Source organism: Labrus bergylta, chromosome 12 (genome assembly GCF_963930695.1).
Source record: "Labrus bergylta chromosome 12, fLabBer1.1, whole genome shotgun sequence".
Lineage (NCBI taxonomy): Eukaryota > Metazoa > Chordata > Actinopteri > Labriformes > Labridae > Labrus > Labrus bergylta.
Genome location: NC_089206.1, coordinates 16,932,507 through 16,952,027, shown reverse-complemented (window position 1 = coordinate 16,952,027; position 19,521 = coordinate 16,932,507). Strand labels below are relative to the sequence as shown.

The window sequence follows — 19,521 nt, the reverse complement described above, 5'->3', positions numbered from 1 at the left end:
TTTTAAATAGTGAAAATGTGATTGTAGATCTGTAAAAAGGGATTTTTTCCCGAAGAACTCAATTGCAGATATCTTAATGTTTTATCCTGGGTATGAATGACATGTATATCTGAAATTGAAAGAACAATATACATAAATTGTAAAAGTGGAGAAATGAAGTGAATATCTGATATTAAAATTGTGGATAGTAGAATGTTATTGTGAAACTCTGTAATAACAATTCTCAAGACATTATTTAAGAATATGATATAGTGACTAACAATAACAACACGTTTTGATTTATTTTAATGATATCTTAAATATTATTAGTGATAGGTGATAGGAGGGTGTTTCCTTTAAATGTTAAAACGGCTTGTCAAAAGGGACATAAATTGGAACTATCTAACATATATGACACATATGTAGGCTTATTCAGTATGCTTTGTGGATTCAAACCATATCTTGTCAGCAATTAATAACAATTCAAAATACTGCTGCAGATTTAGGACTGTACTTTAGGTGGGTCAGTGGTTCAGCTGCAGCATGGTGCTGGGCTTTGATGATCCATTTGGGTATATTTAAAAAAAAGACACACGACTCTTTCTTGTTTTCCTAATAGAGAGATGCACAGATGAGTCAACAGTTGAAAATCCAAACCAAATGTATTTTTAAAGCACATTTAAAAACAACAAAAATGTAACAACATTCTGTACAATCCAACAAATGACATGGAAACAGAAAAACTTGGACAGCAAACCAGACTTTGGGAGAGGCTTCAAGCAGTTGGACTTAGATACCACAACATTGTCCAAGAGGCATTATCACCAGTTTGAGGCTTGGCAGCTTCTGATAGAGAAAGTAGCCTGCGATAACAGAACAGGGCGGGGAAAGAACAAGCAGCACTGTCAAATGAGAGGAACATGTGAATTAAGCCAAAGATGACATCAGGTGAACTTGAATAGAATAATGCCAGTCAGCACATGTGTGTGAGTGGGATACCTACAGCTATTTCTGATAGGTTGGAATAAAAATGTATCTTCAAAGAATACTTTGAATCAGATTATTATTATTTAAAAATAAAATCACAAATTCCCTTTTTAATGTGGTTCAGTTGACACCAGTCTTCCTTTGGCCTGAATAGCATGACACCATCCCCAAAAATGTTCAAGCATATAGCTTATGGCTATACTTATGGTCTCTGGTGTTTCAGTTGGCATAGTGCAAGCAAATGGAAAACATTTTCTGCAGCGATTTTCCACTTGAAATATCACAAATTTCACACATTATATACATCTTATTTACATCACTCTTATTAAAAAGAATTTAGTATTAGCATTTTGTTCACATGTTCAAATTGGTTTTGAATTTCAAAAGATTAAATATAAAATGTAGGCTATACATAAAGATAAAGATAAAGATAAACTTTATTGATCCCCCGTGGGGGAAATTTGTGCATTACAGCAGCTCCAGAAAACAGGGGGTCGGAATATACTTATAAAAAAATAAAAATAAAAGTTAAAAACAGATCAAACATATTTACATCATTTAAATAAATAAATAAATACAATAATGTAAAAAAATACAATAATGTAAATGTAAAAATACATACATACATACATACATTAACCTTTCAGAACAGGAAAATCAAAACTTTGGGACATGAGGACTAAAAGAGAAATTGTTTATAAAACTTCCTAAGTTTTTGCTGAAACGTCCATTTTTTCAGGCCTTTTTAAAAAAAAAGAGCAACAACAGCAAATCCATCCTAACATAGAATTCACATTATTTCCATAAAACTTTGCATCTTTTAATTTGACAAAATCTAAGATAGGTGGAAATTCTGAATAAAGCAACAGAATTAAAAAAAAACTAGGATCAAAAAGTAGCTTAGGGTGTCCCATAAATATTCTATACAATGAATTTTGAAAATACTGCTAAGTATTAACTTGTATTTTAGAATAACAACAATTTTAAAATGACACAATATTGAAGAGTATTGATCCATTTAGTGTAAATCATAATGATAATATAATAAAGATTATAATAATTAGTCCTGGAATGCATTTGCTAAAAAGAAAAAGCGTAGGCTACTTTGTCAAAGTATCCCCAACAATTGCAGCATTGTTGTCAATAAATCCCTGCATCCTGAAAGACAGCTTCATTTGCATCATAACTGAATGAGTGGGTATTCCCTCGATGGAGCGTGGGCTGAACACTTGTGTGTACTTTCCGTGTTATAAGCATTACGTTATAATGATAGCTCTTAATCACGACAAAACTATGATTCACTCCCAGCCCCAAAAAAAAAAAAAAACACAAACCACCATTTTTCACCCAATCAAGTCAGCTCAGTGACGAACTTCCTGGTCAGATTTCCTCGTAGGTCCCAGTCCTTTTAATGGCTATGTTTGCTCCTTCCACAGTCAACAGGGAGGACGAGGCTTGAAAGAGCAGAGCACGGACTTGGAAAAATTACGCGAAAGAGCAAACCATCGTCCTGGAGAAAAGTGTCACACAGCTTGCGTGGTGGGACTGGGAGCCAGATGAAAAGAGAAATGCTATTTACTCAGTGTTGCGCCTAGCCCAAGGACGTACGAAAGAAGGCAAACACAGCCGAGACCGAGGACGAGGTGCAGGATTTGGATGGCATTTGCCGGGGCCGGGGAAGAACTGTTAAAACCCTGAAGAGACGTGAACTTGGAATATGTTTGAATATCATGACTTGACTACAAACGACGTTTTATCTGCGGATAAGCTGCAGCAGCACGTCAGAAATAAAGGCCTCATCTGATGGCTCTTTAATCCAGCCACAATCCTCCCTGACAGGCAGCGACGAGCTACAGCAAAGGGTGAGGTACTGAAGTAATCAAGGGGAAAAGCACTTAGCTAAATGTTGACGCCAAATCTATCAAAGGCTAAGCTAATGTTGCGTTATCGCCGAATTTCCCTTTGCTGCTGCAGAGGATGGCTCAGTCAAAATACCACCACAGAGCAGCTGTGATACCGTTTTGTCCCATTCCTTCAGTGTTTCCTCCTCTCTTTTTCTGTTCAACAGGACGCTTTATTCGCAATTGAGGGGATTTATGGGATCACAAGGTAACCTTTCAACCCTAAAGAAGTGTCACTTCTGTGCTGGCCCGAGGCTGTCATTGATGTTTCATGTTGTCCGCGTGTGTCGGGCTTCAGTTTCCTTTGTTTACAGTCTGAATCTCTGAACAGCTGACGGCTCCTCAGCTAAACCGCGATGTTGCCCTGTGTTGTTCTGTGACGTGCTGCATCCACTGCAAATAGCTTCCAGTGTAGCTGTCGGGTATGCAAAGAAAAAATAATTAAGCAAAAGGGTATGAAGCATGAAAGCCCTTAAGCAATAGAGAAAGTGAAACAAAACAACTTTTTAGCCATGTCAGAGAAAAATGTATCATAATACAGTTGAACATGGCTTTAACGACTAGTGTATAGTTTTAGGGGGGAACTTTTATAACTTGATTTACACTCACACAAGGGCAGAATGTATTTTATTGTCTTTGTGCTGACTTTTTTTTCCCCCCTCTCTACAGTCTCTTCTGATGAGATGAGTGTGCGTGCTGGCCAGGGCAGTGATGAGGTACTGGTTTCACAGGCTGTGTGGGATTACCTGGCTGCAGCTGGGCGGCCCTGGCTCGTTGACTTCCAGCAAAAGCAGGGGATGAGCGCCGGTATCGTTAGGCGTGGAGAAAGAGGGGGCTGCTGCGCCGTGAGGCTGCAGCCGGTGGAAGGCTCCAGGAGCGCCAGGGATGGACTGATGGATGGAACTATCTCCAGCGAGACACGAAAAGCCTTCATTGACTTATGCCGTTGTGCCCGTAAAGAAATGAGCAAACTGGAAGGTGGACCCAAAAGGAAGAGGACTCTGCTGCCTTGTGTGGCAGTCCTGGAGCCCAATGGAGAGGGGAGCCGGCTTCAGCCTCTTCCTCCTCAGCCAAGACGCTCCCAGAGACAGCAGCAAAGGTTCAGGAAGCCTACCGATGAGGAGGCCTGTGTCATGCTCCACGAGGCAGCACAGAGAAAGGATATGGACTCCAACTTGGCTTCCCATAGTGAGGCAGAGGACCCCAAAACTTGTTCAATCTGCATGGGGGACATAGTGGAGAAGACTACCCTGGATAGGTGTGGCCACTCATTCTGTCGCTCTTGCCTGGATCAAGCCTTTAAGGTGAAGAAAGCTTGTCCCGTGTGTCGGCTGGTGTACGGCCAGTTGATTGGGAACCAGCCTGCAAACGGTACAATGATTGTGGAAAGAGATCCTGATCTGGAGCTTCCGGGCCATGAAGGCTTTGGATGTATCTGCATCATCTACAGCTTCCCTCCTGGCCTGCAGGCAGTGAGCACACGCACACGCACGCACACACACACACACACACACACACACACACACACACACACACACACTAGTTCTAAATAAATAAGACAGATCATTAAACACAGTCAAATATCACAATTGCATGGAAGACGAAAAAATAGATAGAATAAAATCTTAGTTTAACTACTTTAGTCTGATCATGTTTGTAGGTAAAACTTTATAAAACAGGGTTGTTGAACCTCCTGCTTGACTTTGAGAATCTTCTTTAATCATTTTTGTCTCTATTTACACAAATTCTAGTGTCAAGGTAGCGTGTGTAAGCACCCTCATCTGAACTCCCACCACTATGTCAATACCTGACAAGTCTTTTTATTTATTTGAGTTTATTGTGAGGAAGGAGACGAGACAAACAACAGTTATTGTTTGTGATCATGTTTTGGTGAGTTTATATCTGATTTTATTTTGTACAACAGAAGTAAACATGGCCTATGTCCATCCAAATATTTGTAAGTGTACCAAACCCCATGATAACATACTGAATTTATGCCAAATTAAACTTAGGAAAATGATGATTGATTAATGAATCAAGGTGTTATCTCTGCTCTCTTTTACAAAAGTACTGCAGTTCTACAGTGGTCTTATCGGGACAGTATCTGGAGGAGCGGCATGTTAAACACATATATCCTGATTAGACCTTTAATGAGCTGTAGTCTGCAAGCTCCCTGTACAAAGCTCGAGTAATGTCATTTTAAAGTGTCAATACCGGGAGCATTCATGACAAGCGAGTGAGTGTTTAACATCTTGACGTTGCACTGAGTGTAGATTCTCCTTTTTATTTATTTTTTGCTTGCCTGTAAATTGCTTTCCTCTCTTTTGTGACTTTGAATTAATTTTCCTCCATAAAATTCAGCAAAATATCTTTATAGTATTCTATGCATTTTAACATTGCTTACATCTGAATTTATCAGCTTGCCTGTCAGTCTAGAACATTGTCGCATACAGCTTCTTTTTATTTAGTGGAATAGTGTGGCAGGCACCATGACAAGGACTGTCATCATCCTCTTATTTGAAGACCAACATCTTTCAAACTCCATGTCCTCAGTTTGTAATAGACGCTCTCTATTATACATGTGTAGTCCAGGTTGAGACAACTCCAAGATATTAGCTTTACAAATACTTTTACAGGCTCAGTAGTGCTTCCCCTGGCAGTTACTGTAATCTTGCCCATGTTCGTTCATTGGAGTTCCCCTTTACAAGGAAATAGACAGCTAGCAGGTTGGAATGCCCCACATGTTTGAGAATATGTTTTTTATTTCAAGGTCCAGGATTCAAGCTCAGTTTTATTGTTTCCCTTGGTTGAAATTTGAGGAAGAACAGCTTCCCTAAAACAGATGTAATAAATTAAATGTATTAAATCCATTAAGCACACTTGGTAGGACACTACTTACAAAAACAGTAAAGTTTATACAGCTAAGCATAAAAGAGAGGACCATGGAAACAATAATTGTAGTAACAAAGTGTCCCAGACCCAGATAGACAAATATATATATTTATTTAAATAAATAAATGCCTATTTAATGTGCTCCTGTTTTAACTCCTGTGTTCTTAACAGCCAGAACATCCCAACCCAGGGGTCCGGTACCCAGGAACAGACCGTGTGGCCTACCTCCCTGACAGCCCCGAGGGGAACCGTGTGCTGGGCCTGCTGCGCCGGGCCTTTGAACAGCGCCTTATCTTTACCATTGGTACCTCCATGACTACGGGCATGCAAAATGTCATCACCTGGAATGACATTCACCACAAAACCTCAATATGGGGTGGGCCTCGCTGGTATGTACAGCCTTTTATCTGCAGGAGATAAAACCACTTCATGGTCTGTTAGCTGAGATAGGGGTTCTGCATAGTCTGACTGTTGTTATTAAAGTATATGAGAGGGAACGTTTATCAGCTGATGTTCTCTGTTAGGTGGTACTTTCACTAACTGAGCCCATATCAAAGTATTGATGGCTCTTTTATTTCTCCTGACAGTTTTGGCTACCCAGACCCTACCTACCTGGTGAGAGTGACAGAGGAGCTCAGAGAGAAAGGCATCATGGCCGACTGACGGCATGAAAAGGATGGACTCTTCCAAGACTTTGTGAGACTTTCCGAGAGCCCTTGCGGTGGACATGACTCGGCCCCAGGTTGTGCTCAGAGACTGCCCGTCCCTTAAAGGATGTCTGAAGACAAAGCCCTCAGCAGAGAGGTGTTCAATGCTGCAGAGTTCACCTCACTTCAGTACTTTCCCGTCTGTTTGTTCTTATTTTTTCCTCAAGAGTTCAGCTTGGAAGAAAATACTGAGTGCAGTGCATTCTTGTATTGTACAATCCTCCACCTGTTGCTGTTTGGCAATAGGATGGATATGTGATATGCTTCCTTAAGAGCATCATGGTTTGTGTGAGTTCATGGTACTTATATATTATAATTTAGGATAAAAGTTTAATGTCATAAAGACACTTTATGTTATATTCATGATGGTTTGAACTCTGGGAAGTTTATTGTTTTTTATAAGCACACATTCTTTGTTTTACCTCCACAGAAATGTTTGTTTGGTTATTGAGTCTAATTTAATTGTTACTAATTACCCGTAGTTAGCGTAGTACCTGGGTTATATAAGGTTCAAAAGAAGGAATTCATTTCCTGAAATTACTGAAATCTAAAGCACTTAGTGGCACTTTGGTAAGACTTTTTTGCTTCCCCTGTGGAAGAGTGTTTGCAACAAACAGGTTTGTGCAGCCATAAGCTAAAGCTTGGTGGCTTCTAGTTGATGTCAATTGCTTGAGGCACTTCATTTGTATGTGACTTTCATTTCATCCCCATTTGTACTGAAATAGGACGAATGTTTACCAATGCTTCATGGCAGCACTTTTATTGTACACATTAATACTTTTCCCGTTTTTTTTTTTTTTTTTTTTTTGGCTGTGGGTCAGTCGTGTAATTTCAAGATGTCTCCCAGGTGTTGAGCCCATTACCTCAGTTCTTAGTAATGTGCTCATCTAATTACCAGATTTATGATGATGTCAAATACAAAGGGCATACCGACCACTTAAACCAAATCAACGGCACAAACGCTCTTGGAATATCTTTGCCTCTGTTCCTAACAAACTTGGAGATTTACCTGCTAATGTTCTCATTTAAAATGAGGTAACTTTTGTCAATTTGTTATCTGAGTAGATAATCAAAAATGCACAGTAAAAAGAAAATACATACGAAAATGTTGCGGGAACCCTTGATCTGATTTTGGATGGGGAATTTATCTAATTTTGTCGTGCCTTTCTTATATTTACTTTTGATAAAAGTCTAGCATGATGTTACTAATGAAAGGTTTGCAGTTTGGGCATATGTTGATGTTATTTGATTGGTAAGAGCATTATGTTTGTAGCCATACTATCTGGCTTTTAGTTCAAATACTATCCATTTCATTGAATTATAAATAATGTTTATTAAATAAGCTTCTCCTGCATCAACGTTTTTATACTCCATATAGAAAAAACAACAACAGACCTGACGAAGCTGTATGTGTAAAAGTGCTTTGCTAAGTGCAGTAACTTACTTAGCTAGTCGAACATTTGTCATTTATTTAACTGCTCAGATCCATACATCAGATACCCTTTTGTGATGTTTCCATATCCTTTGTATTTTAGTTCAGGGACCAACTGAAATACTTTTGGGACACAGGATTGTAGTTTACTGAAGCTACCGTGCAAACATTTCTATGCATACATGTCGAAGGAGGAGCTGCAGGAGAATGGAGAGTTGGAGAGAATAAACATATAACAAAAGTGATTGTTAAGGAAAAGTGAGAGTTTTGCTTTTCTAATTTTGTTTATTTGTACTTTGTTGATATTCAGAATAATGTTCTTTACATTTTAATACTTGAATAAAAAGTTATGTTTGGCTTTGTGTTGGACATTTAATGGAGTCCCAGAAAGCAGGTGCAATATAAGGAACTGAATATCAAACCTGTGTGCATTTGGAATGAGTCCGATGTGCCCTCTGTTAAAGATTGTGTATAACATTAACCCCATATATCTGTAGTAGATCTCTAGCTCATACCAAGAACACTGAACTGAAGAAAATTAGTGCCATCTAGTGGAAAACTTAATGACTGCAAAGTGATAAGACCTTTAAAAACCTCATTCTGTATACTAACTTGATTTTATTTTCTAAGATAAATACTCACACTACTGTTATAGTGGCTCCAAAGCATATATCACACAAACTACAACATCTAGTATGAATTAGACATTGGAACTCTGTTTTGTTGCATTGCATTCCCGTCTCTCACTCATCACATTTCCTGACTGCTTCTTTTGAATCAATTAAAAGCATAAACACCCAGAATATAGTCCTTGAGATGAAAACAAAAAGAACTATTTGGTATCCAATGATATCGTTGATAAAAGTTAGAGTTATTAAACACTGGCAGAAGGAGTCATCTAAACAGTTGATCACGCCTGTCTTAATGAATTACACAGGAACCTATACATAACCATTAACACCTGTTTGGCCTTGTTTAGTAATACCAGTTGGTGTCATGTTAAAAAGGAAATGTGAACACAGGAGAGATTAGTCAAATTTTAGAAAGCAAGAATTGCAAAAGGCTTACATGAATATGCATACATACATTTTATTGGGCCATTGACCAGCACAGCAACACTAAGACTTAGTACCTGTTGTCAGCCAAATGTTTTACACACTGATTTTATTTCTCTTGTACACAGCTGCAAGCAGTGGTGTTATTGGCGAAGTATCAAAAATTGTCAGTGCAAGTACTTAATTCTAATAAATGATAGTATTATTGTGCACCCAGCTATTGCAGAATCACATTCTTCAGTATTAAGTAGAAAACAGACCTGCTGAGAAGATAGAGAAACAATAGGTTTCATTTATTGTATAAACACTTAAGTAAAAGTTACGAGGCTTAAAATACTAACTTTTTTTTTATCAACAGTAACATAATGTATCTTGACTTTTGCTTTATGCAGAAGGAAGTGACCTCCCTTTAGTGTTTATTTTTACCTACATTTTGGATTACTAATAGGCTACATTAACATAAAGTCAAATTTTAATGGTCTGGCTGTTTATGGTGGTGTTAATTGTAATAATGTTAAATGTAATCATTTAATCTTTAAAAATGTAATTAAGAAGTCTATACAATAACCTAAAAATAATTGGTAAAATTAAGTAACAACATAGTAAATATTCTTAAATTTTACTAGACTTATCTAGGAACATTTAATTAGCCAGTCTTCTCTAGAAATAGATTTTCAGAGCCAAAACAACCGATATTAAAGTCCAACCAATCAGAAGTCAGGGTCGGAACCACTTCCTGAAATGTGCATCACCCAATGAAAATGAGCTGGTCGCATAATTTCCTTATTTTGACGCCACATATCTCGGAAAGTCGACCAACGTTATTGTAGCCGACCCATACACGGAAAGACAAACGAAGGCGTATTTGTCGTTACATGGGCTACTGGGAAATAATGGAAAACACATCAAATAATCACTCCAAAGTAGTCCCTGAAGTTAAGGAAGACTGCTCAATTTGCTTGGACAAGATTCAAGAGATGAAATCCTTGAAGTGCCTCCACTCTTTTTGCTCAGAATGTATCGACTCGCTTTTCAAGTTTAAGCCTGCTTGTCCAATATGCAACACTTACTACGGAGAGTACACGGGAACCCAGCCGGAAGGCACAATGACGGTGTCCCGCATCTGGCAGCACTTACCTGGCTTTGAAGACTGTGGGACAATTGTCATACAGTACAGCTTCCCAGCAGGGATTCAAGGGGTGAGGCTGACACTTTTAACTGCAGCTATAAGCCCCCCATGAGTAGGCGAATAGCATTCATTACCGACAGTTGCATGTGACATGCCAGCTGTCCACCAGTGGGCGCTGTTTGTTTATGATTACAATTCGATAACCCTAATATCTGGATTAAAGATTGGCCATAATCAAAATGCCTCTTCTTCACCTCACAATTAAAGGTCGAAAGGGATTCATTTTAATTGTTCTGTAGCCTACTGTGTTGTAGCCTAAAGAAACATCCATTGTGTAATAGTTATGAGAGTATATACTGTAGGCCTACAAAAAGTGGCCCAAAGGTTAAAGAGGGGCCAAGCATAATGGGGGGGGGGGGGGGGGTGCAATGCAGCCTGTTTCAAAATGTACTGTAAATGATAGGACCGAACTCAACTGTTCTCTGCATGTGCCTGTTCACTGGGCCTTCAGGGCCTCAGCCATTTAATGTGGGCGGGCCTGAGTATAACATACACATGCTGCTACAAAAGAGGATGACATTTAAGAGGTGCATCCCTTCGTTGGCATAGAAACAGTGTTGAAGTGAAAGGAGGACAACAAATAAGATATGCTATTCAGAGGACACGGTTTAATGAATATTTCCCCCCAACACATATCATTTGTAAGACTATATCTATAGTAGCCAACTGTTTTAAATGTTACATTATGATAAGGCTTTTTCATAACTACTGACAAAAATGTTTCTGTTCATATTAATGTCACTCAAAGAGCAGACTTCTTTGAAATCCAACAACTGTTAACTTGGGCTATTTAGATCTTGGGCCTATTTTTAATATTGATCTGTTGATTATTTACTTGTATCTATGTATTTATATTACACAGGAAATTCTTTCTGTGTTTGTTATGTCAAAAACAGTGGGAGAAGTCCTACATGTACACGGGAGCCAGTTCAAAGTTACATAGCTGTAACATATCTTAAAGCTGATACAGCCGAAGAGAGACAAGACTTGTTGGGAGGAGAGAATGGGGGAGATGACAAGCAGCAAAGGGCTGTGGTTGGATTTGAACCCACTGCCGCTGCGACAAGGACCACAGCCTCTGCGCATGGGCACGTGTCACAACCGCTAGGCTATCGGCACTCCTCCGTTACATAATAACAAAAACATTATAACCATGAAAAATTAAAAATCATAATGAATAATTATATAGAATTCAAAAAAGCAGCTTAGCAGACAAAAAAGATCTGAATGGATTGATTGATTATTTGTTGCCAATTAATTTTCAGTCAGTCACCAAATCAAGTGCCTGAATTTTCTTTAGCTCTCTGAATGCATTTGATATGTGGGAAAAAATCTATTTCCAACCCATAATAGAGCATATTTTTATGTTTGAAAAACCAGCCCACATCATAAAGGTGACAGGAACAACGTGTTTATGTGTGTGTGTGAACCAAAAAAGAATACATTAAACAGAGATGTGCCTTAGGGGGTCTAATGGGAGCTATGGGTTTAAAAAAAAAAATGGAAAGGAAGCAGGTATTTCAAATATTCTGCAGGTCACAATTCAGGGAAGAGATGTGTGAGTGGGAGAGGGACATTGAGAAAAAAATGGTTATATTTTTGGATGTTGTGTTACGCTGAAGGCGTCTTTAAGCTTATGATGTGTCTTATGTTTGTGGGAATGCTTTCTGTCGTCGGGAGTATTTCAGATGCAGTATTGTTTCTTTAAGCTACAAAGCTGAGCACTGACTCCTTGTGGCTGTATTAATCTACTTTTTCTTTTCAATTGCTACTGTTGAGACAAATCCACAAATCCCTCTTTGTTCAACTTTGGATGGATTTTTTTCCCCCAAATAGCTTACAACTGTAGATCACTGAATGTAACTTGTTTTATGTAACTTGTTATTGTTTATAATGTCACAGCCTGAGCATCCAAACCCTGGAGTGAGATACAGCAGGACCTCGCGTACAGCCTTCCTGCCAGCCTGTGAGGAGGGTGAAAAAGTCCTGAGACTGCTGAGGAAAGCCTTCGACAGGAGACTGACCTTCACCGTTGGACAATCTGTAACCACTGGCCTCAACAACGTCATCACCTGGAATGACATTCACCACAAGACCAACATGGAAGGTGGTCCACAATGGTAAACACATTATTGTTAGACAGCAGTCCCGTTTATTCCTGTTATTAGTCTTGTTGGATAATGCAGAGGTTGCAACATGGCGGAAAGACAGTAAATTGCAGATTTGAATGAATCCAGATTTGAATGAATGCAAACCCATACATATGCATTGAAGCCTTTTATAACTCAGGTATAAAGAAACAACATTAGGATTCACTTTAGCCATTTAGCCAAGTGCTAATACTAGCATGCTTTCAATGACAGTGCTAAGGTATAACACCTTCCCCAGAGAGAACGTTCACACTCCTCTGACATCTTTGATGGGGGTTTTAACACTGACCCACTCCTAAATTAGACTTGTGACAGGTCAAACGTCTATTTACTCGAGTGGGAGAAGTGAATGTGAGAAAACATTACAGCATATGCTTAGCAGTGCATCGTCTACACCAGAGGTTCCCAAACTTTAAACTCCTGACCAGAGACTGGGAACCCTCACTGTCCCTGGTTGGGTTAAAGCATATAGCGTAGCACACAGCATTTCCAAACACTGGTTACACAAAAAAAAAACAAAAAAAAAAAAAAAACACAAAAGCATTCAACAGCCTAAAAACTATTCAAATATTTTCTATAGTAACTTATTGTAAGAAAGGCTAGAAGCATGATATATGTGGTTTCCATGTATAGACTGTAGCACTGAGTGGACAAACACAGCTTGATAAATAGGTGTGTGTGTCTTTAAGTGTAAAGTTCAGCAGACACTTACTGTACAATGTTGCTGTCATGTGCAATTGCACAATAAAACTAATATTGTTTTTTATTTCGTTTTTTTGCCATGGCAATACTCGTAGTATAGTTTGTAATATATCATCTTTTCTGAACAGTGTTTTTTATTCAGCAAGTAACCAACCTAGTTTCGAGTTTAGTTTGGGAACACTTCCTGTTTGCTTCTATAAAAAGTACATTTGAGAGTGATGAGATTGTGAAGTGATCATTTTTGGTTCTTCTTCTTTTCACATTTCCAGTTTTGGATATCCAGACCCAAAATATTTATTCAGGGTTCAAGAGGAGCTTCGTCTAAAAGGAGTGACCGAGGATGACTGATGGATGAAGACAGTCGCAGCACTTCTTCAAATACTTGAAGTATTGCCTTGTTTTTTAAAATTAAGTTTCTGATTTAAGTCTTGCACTTTTTCTAACTCCAAGTATGGAGTTCAAGTATTTGCACTTTTTAGAGTTATGGAATTATTTTTATTGAGACATGAACGTTTTTTTTTTCAACTGACAACGTAAAAAAAGATATAATACACATAATGCAATTTGTTTTAAAAAGAAAGATTATGCTGCAGTAGGTTAGTGAAAGGGGTTTTACTTCTGATCGTCAGACTTCAGGCATGTTAACCAGATATCATCTTCTATAAACAGCCTTCACTTGTTTTGCTTTACAATTGACAGAAAAAGATTGTTAAAAACAGATGAAATAATCATGAGGATTAAGTTGAGTAAAACACAAACTGCAACATCAAATATTAAGTTTGTTAGCTGTTTTTTTTATGTATAAAAATGGTTAGTTCAAGTTTCCTAAGGAGATATTGTATATGTATTATAGATAAATGATAGATCAAAGGATATACAACGAACAAAAATATAAACGCAACACTTTTGTTTTTACTCCAGTTTTTTCACTATCCCTGCTGGTCACAGCCTTTGAACATCTAACAACTTTCTCTTGTCGACATACCTGCTCCACTTCCAACTTCCTTCTTTAATGGGAACGTGTTCCACACCAGTCTGCATGAGAAAAGCCCCTCTGGCCTTCTTGCATGATACCTGCAATCTCTGAATGCCTAAGAGCTCCTGCTTCCTGTACTGCACGTCTTGGGTTCCATTTCCTCCGTCTAGTTTTGGAATTTGGGACCAAATTACTAATTACCACGTCTTTGCTCCCTGATAGCAACAACTCTGTCCTGGCCTTCGCACACTTGAACCAACCTCACAAGCCTTTCCACCTTTGTTACCATCTGTACTTCATAAACTGACAGTGGCCACACAAGTCCAGGGAATTTTCCAAACTGCTAACACTTATTTTTATGTAAAAAAAAAGAAAAAGAACAAGGCTTCAGTGCTTTGATTAGTCTCAGTTGTAGGATGATAACTGTAGCCTAAATATTTAATTAAATATCTTCCATGGTCTTATTTTAGACTACAATTCACACAGGATGAACAGTGTGGTTTTGCGGTCTCTCTCCATCGTCACCTCTGACTATCTCAGCGTTCTGATTGATCAGAGTTTTATGCAAGTTGATCTCTATCTCGAACATAAAATGCTGCAGAGCAGGTTAGGTGTTCAGCATGAGTTACCATGGCAGTTTATGTCAGTAGAAAGTGAACCACCTTCATAGTACTAAAAAAGACAGAGTTAACCCTGAAGTAACCTTGATTATCACAAACGATGGTCCTTTTTTCCACAGGATGTTGTAGATTATCCTGCCACCTTTGTGATGTGGACTCTCATACACAACAACATGCTCGAAAAAGGGTTGGAAATAGATTTTCTTCCACACATCAACCTTTGTTCTTCTGCACATACAGGTCAGTTCAGAACCATGACCAGTTCACATGAGAGTCTGTTACAGGCCACATTTATAAAGTCATGTGAACAGCCAATCAAACAAAAAAAAATCTGAATTGAGCATTAAGGCTTGTTATTTGTACGTAGCCTTTTGAAACATTTCAGCTACACCTTTCTAAATAGTTTGCCAGCATCTGTGCAACTTTACTAAGAGAGAATATTACCTTCTGCATTCATTGATATATTTGGAAACTGTAGACTCTTGCACCTTGGCCTTAGGATTCCCCTTGCTCTACACCTCGGCGGTATTATTTGTTACACCCATACCACTCTTAGTAATCTCTACAAGAATGTTAGTCCATCAGGTGGACTCCATTTCGCTCTGGTTCAGAAGAAGCCTTTGCTCATCTTATAACAGCCTCAACTTCCTTCCACCTAGGTGGCCTAATATCTATATTAAACTCTTTGTTTCCTAACAGATGTAAATCAGGAGGAAGGCCTATTTCTCTGTTCTTTCCTGGATCTGAGTGCGTCTCTTTGAAGTGTTTCTCTACCCCTTGTTTTGATGCTTTCTTGTCCTCCATTTTCTTGGCCTAACATTCATTTAACAAACTTGATTGGATCCCTATAAAGGAAATTCAATGGATTGCATGTTATTCATTGGAATGTACTTGGTCACTGTAATTTTTATATTTTATATTTTTAATATACATAATACTGCTTCTGTTCATAGTATATGGTGCAGAGGACCAGTGAAGTTAGAAAGTATTCACAGACACAAGCAGAGTTTTGTTTTTGTACTTTTATGGGATATGTTGATCATAATAAAGCCATAAAGAATACTGCTGGTCTTATCCTATAGCACATTCATCATATTCATTATTTACATGGCAGAAGTCAACATACTGTATTAAAAGAATTGTCACACAAAAGAAGTGTCAGGAGAGACCATGCGTTAAACTCCATTAGTACAAAAATCAGCGTTTATTTTTTTCCAGCCATTGACCACTAGAGGGCGATGCTCTCCTGGAAGAAGCCTACGATAGCGTCCACTTGTTATGCATCTGTATCATCGCTACAGCCCAACAGTGGCACAGCACCTCCCAAAACTCCTCACACTAATCGATGAGAGGAGAAGATCATCCTCTGTGGATGATGAGTCATGTGTTTCTATTATGCTTAGGGAAGTTAGCAGCAGTGACTATCACTTTTTGTATCGTTATCACCTTGTGATTAACTATACTATCATCACTTGGCTTCTAATAGTAGTACACATACTGGTAGAGATTATACATGTACAGATGGATACATTTTCAAAATAAAGGAATAACATTGACAGACAGACACATTTTCAAAATAAAGGTTGATAAAAGCTAAATAATTAAACGATTTCCCAGCAATACCAGTACAAATTAATCAGAACATTTTGCAAGGAGACAGCCACTTCTTTGTCTCAATCCAGCAAAGCAGGCCACACTTTTATTTCTCTTTATATTTGGCCTTATGTTCGGCTCCCATTAACAAATTACAACTGAATCAAAATAATACTACGAGCTGATCTTCTACAACAGTACTGAGTTATAGGACCAGGGAATACCTTTAACCCCTAGTGTTCATATTTCATTAGAAAAAGTGCATATGTGACTAGGCAGCTACTGGCCTGGGCCTCTTTAGCCCATTGGTGATTAGCTGCTGGGGGCATTTCTGTGGCTTATAGGATGCCAGGGCATCTGCTGCTCTCACAGACCAAGACCCATCTGGTCAAACGTAGCATCCTCCCAACCTCCCCCTTCTCGCCTTTTTCTCCCATAATTCATCAACCCAGCCCGAGCATTTCACATCGACATCCCTTTCCTCTCTCAGCCCTTTAACCATTTCCTATTAATTGTCTGTAGTTGACAGGCTTTCTCTCCGATCATTTTCCTTTCTGCTGTTCTGATTGAATGGGAAACACGCACAACTGCATGAACTTTCTGTTCCATATAAGCATGTCGTTTACATAGTGACAGACTGGAGCAATGAACATACTCAGCAGACAGAGAGGATCTCTCGCAATATGACGAACATGTCTACAACTTAAAAATCCCCTTTCAGTTCAGTGCATGTAACCTACATTTGAACATAAAGATATAACATGAAGGAGAAGAGCGTTTCCAATAGAAATAAAACCCTCTGATCTGAGTGTATTTCTTCAGGCATGTTTGATTCAAATAAAAATTGTATACCTGATTAAACTAGAAATAAAATGACATGGGCCTCCATTTTTTGATTTGCATATTCTCTAATAATAGTTAAGTTCACGGGTCAAGAATTCATATATAAATTAAATAACCTTTTTGCTTCAGTACCTTTCATGCCCAGCTGGACATAGGGGTGCAGAATTACAGTAATGGAACTAGATATAAGTGTGTATCCATGAATATGTAGAGGAATATTGCGGGTGGATTAATCATGCATCCATTTAAATAGCTAGTGACAAGCCTCCTCTATAAAATGGATTGATGACAGAGTGGGAATGAGGTCTCAGTGTACGGATTAAGATAGATGCTTTTGTAGCTTCTTTGGTTGATTTCCATCAAGCGTTGCTCTAGTCTGCTGTTGCAGGATGACTTTAATATTCTTCTCTCAGGCTCTGAAAATAGAACCCCCGACTCTCTGGGTGTGACTACACAACTGCTCAAGAAACACACAGGAAAATGCATACCCATCAGACAAGAGATGTGCACTGTTGTGCTACGAGAGATGATAAGAAGATCATCATGTGACAATGCAGAGCTGTTGTTGTCGCCCTTTCTCCCCACTGTGCTCCTTAATTAGAGAGGCTCCGGCTGTGGGGAGAACCCAGGCACATCACCTGCCTGCCTGCCTGCCTGTCTGCCTCCACATCCTCTCATCCTCTGCTGCCACAGGCACCCAATCCCAGACAAACCTGTCTCTCCTGGTGCAGGGCACACTCTGCTCTCTGTCTCCCTTCACTGTAATGAGGATCACCTCCAACAGAAGGAGCCTACTTTTGCATGCCTTTGAAGCTATATGTTTTTCATCTTCACCCTCTTTTAAATACAAATTTGACAGGGATAAAGACGATCTGCTTCATGGAATTAATACTCTTCATGTATCAAAATAATAATGGACAAACATGGATATTTCAGGCTGTTTGTGTGTTAGGTACATGGACAGGAAGAGGCTTTGTGTGACAGATTTTCAGCCCACACCGCTGCACCGCTGACATGCTCATTCACTGGGCCCAAGGCTGTTTGCTTAAGAACAGGGACGTGACTGTGGGTGTGTGGGTGCTTGTACTTCTGTGGCTTTTGTCTGGGTGCCCTTGACTGCATCTGTGCATACAGTACGCAAGGAAAGGCACTAGTGAATACTTGTGTGAGTCTGTGTGTGTGTGTGTGTGTGTGTGTTTGTCAAGGCAGTTTTTCACATTCTGTTGTCTGATTCGTGGCTGGGGCTACATGGCTTTTTGTCTGCCTGATTTAACATAACAGACTCTTTCTGCTTTCTTTTCTAAGTGACTGACAGATTTACTGACTTCACCAACAGGATACAACAGCAGAGCTGGGCACTTCTTGGCTCAAGCTGTTCGTCATTGCCGACAAAGGCGCTTCTCCTGGATGGGAGAATAGCAGCTCCACCATCTGTCCTCTCTTCAATACATTTTATACATACAATTTATCTATAGCCTCTACATACTTTATCAGAGTTGTTATCGGTGTATTTATCACACTCATATACATATATTTTGTCTGTATCAAGCACCTTGTAGTCAGATTCATGTTAAAATATTTTCTGGGTGCATTGATAAGAACTAAACTAACCCTTCCTGTCTGCATCCTCAGCCTTGGTATGCACTTCCACACTGCCTGGTGTATGAGCAATTAGCTTTGGCTGTCATGGCAACTAGCCCGACCTTTTTATCGTTTTACAAACAAGAATCTCAACCCAAGGTCAGTCTTTCTTCTGAACATCTGCAGCAGTTGTACGGAGTCTTTTAAGTGGAAAACTGTTTCCTCCACGCCAAGTCTCCACATGTTCTGAAAAGTCTCTTACAAAAGTGATATTGGGGTCATTTGAAGAGTTTTTTTTCTTGGAGCACCATTTATTGTAATGGTGGTGAAGCAAAAAACCCATTTATTTTCATTCAAATGAATCATCAAGTAGGGCGTTTAAGCGAATGTTGAGTACATTCTGTTGAGTACATTCTGTTGTGTACATTTTAAATTAATTCAGAATTGCACATGAAATAAATATCTCATGGATTTCCTGTGTGGATTCCATCGTCATGTATTCACACTTGTACTAGAGAAGGACTTATGCAATCAGTGTTAACATTTGTTTCAATGCTGCCAAGAAAGGGTCATTATTATTTCAACAATGTTCCGAGGAATGATCCTGTGCACAAGCTTTTAAGCCTTCACATTGGATATGGACTATAGCGCATGAAAAATGTGTGCTTGCACAGTTGTAGATTGTATAATGCTTAACCCAAGAATATGCTGTAAAAGCTTCCTCTGCTGCAGCTGCATGGCATCCTTACAGATATTGTGGTTTTGCACAAATATTTTATTCATCCATATGTGATGTAACCTATTTCTTGTTCTAGAGCATTCGTGCAGAGATCCTTAGACGATTAAACCTGCAGATCTACCAGACAAGTAAAGCAATCTCAAACAAGTGAATTCTTTTTTTAATGTCTCAAGGT

The 19,521-nt window shown here is 38.9% G+C and overlaps 2 protein-coding genes across 4 annotated transcripts; both read left to right on the top strand.

The window, feature by feature from the left end:
• The first annotated feature begins 2,688 nt into the window (after positions 1 to 2,688).
• Positions 2,689 to 8,254, top strand: dtx3 (deltex E3 ubiquitin ligase 3). 3 transcript variants are annotated; one of them, XM_020648287.3, is made up of 5 exons: positions 2,689 to 2,828; positions 3,035 to 3,075; positions 3,537 to 4,339; positions 5,931 to 6,148; positions 6,347 to 8,254. In XM_020648287.3, exons 2-5 carry the CDS (start codon positions 3,063 to 3,065, stop codon positions 6,420 to 6,422), a joined length of 1,110 nt encoding a protein of 369 aa, XP_020503943.1. In that variant the 5' UTR covers positions 2,689 to 2,828; positions 3,035 to 3,062; the 3' UTR covers positions 6,423 to 8,254. The 3 variants fall into 3 exon arrangements, with proteins under 3 accessions (XP_020503943.1, XP_020503945.1, XP_029135964.1); XM_020648289.3 differs by lacking the exon at positions 3,035 to 3,075; XM_029280131.2 differs by lacking the exons at positions 2,689 to 2,828; positions 3,035 to 3,075 and adding an exon at positions 3,175 to 3,289.
• Positions 8,255 to 9,701: 1,447 nt separating this feature from the next.
• On the top strand, positions 9,702 to 17,059 carry LOC109994785 (probable E3 ubiquitin-protein ligase DTX3). Its single transcript, XM_020648258.3, has 3 exons — positions 9,702 to 10,152; positions 12,045 to 12,262; positions 13,264 to 17,059. Exons 1-3 carry the CDS (start codon positions 9,829 to 9,831, stop codon positions 13,340 to 13,342), a joined length of 621 nt encoding a protein of 206 aa, XP_020503914.2. The 5' UTR covers positions 9,702 to 9,828; the 3' UTR covers positions 13,343 to 17,059.
• The last annotated feature ends 2,462 nt before the right edge of the window (positions 17,060 to 19,521 follow it).

Excerpts from the sequence above, each read along its gene's own strand:
- dtx3 (XM_020648287.3), top strand. Across the intron at positions 4,340-5,930 it reads TCCCTCCTGGCCTGCAGGCA|CCAGAACATCCCAACCCAGG; the intron begins GTGAGCACACGC and ends TGTTCTTAACAG. Across the intron at positions 6,149-6,346 it reads ATATGGGGTGGGCCTCGCTG|TTTTGGCTACCCAGACCCTA; the intron begins GTATGTACAGCC and ends TTCTCCTGACAG.
- LOC109994785 (XM_020648258.3), top strand. The coding sequence starts at position 9,829 with ATGGGCTACTGGGAAATAATGGAAAACACATCAAATAATCACTCCAAA. Across the intron at positions 10,153-12,044 it reads TCCCAGCAGGGATTCAAGGG|CCTGAGCATCCAAACCCTGG; the intron begins GTGAGGCTGACA and ends ATAATGTCACAG. Across the intron at positions 12,263-13,263 it reads ATGGAAGGTGGTCCACAATG|TTTTGGATATCCAGACCCAA; the intron begins GTAAACACATTA and ends TCACATTTCCAG.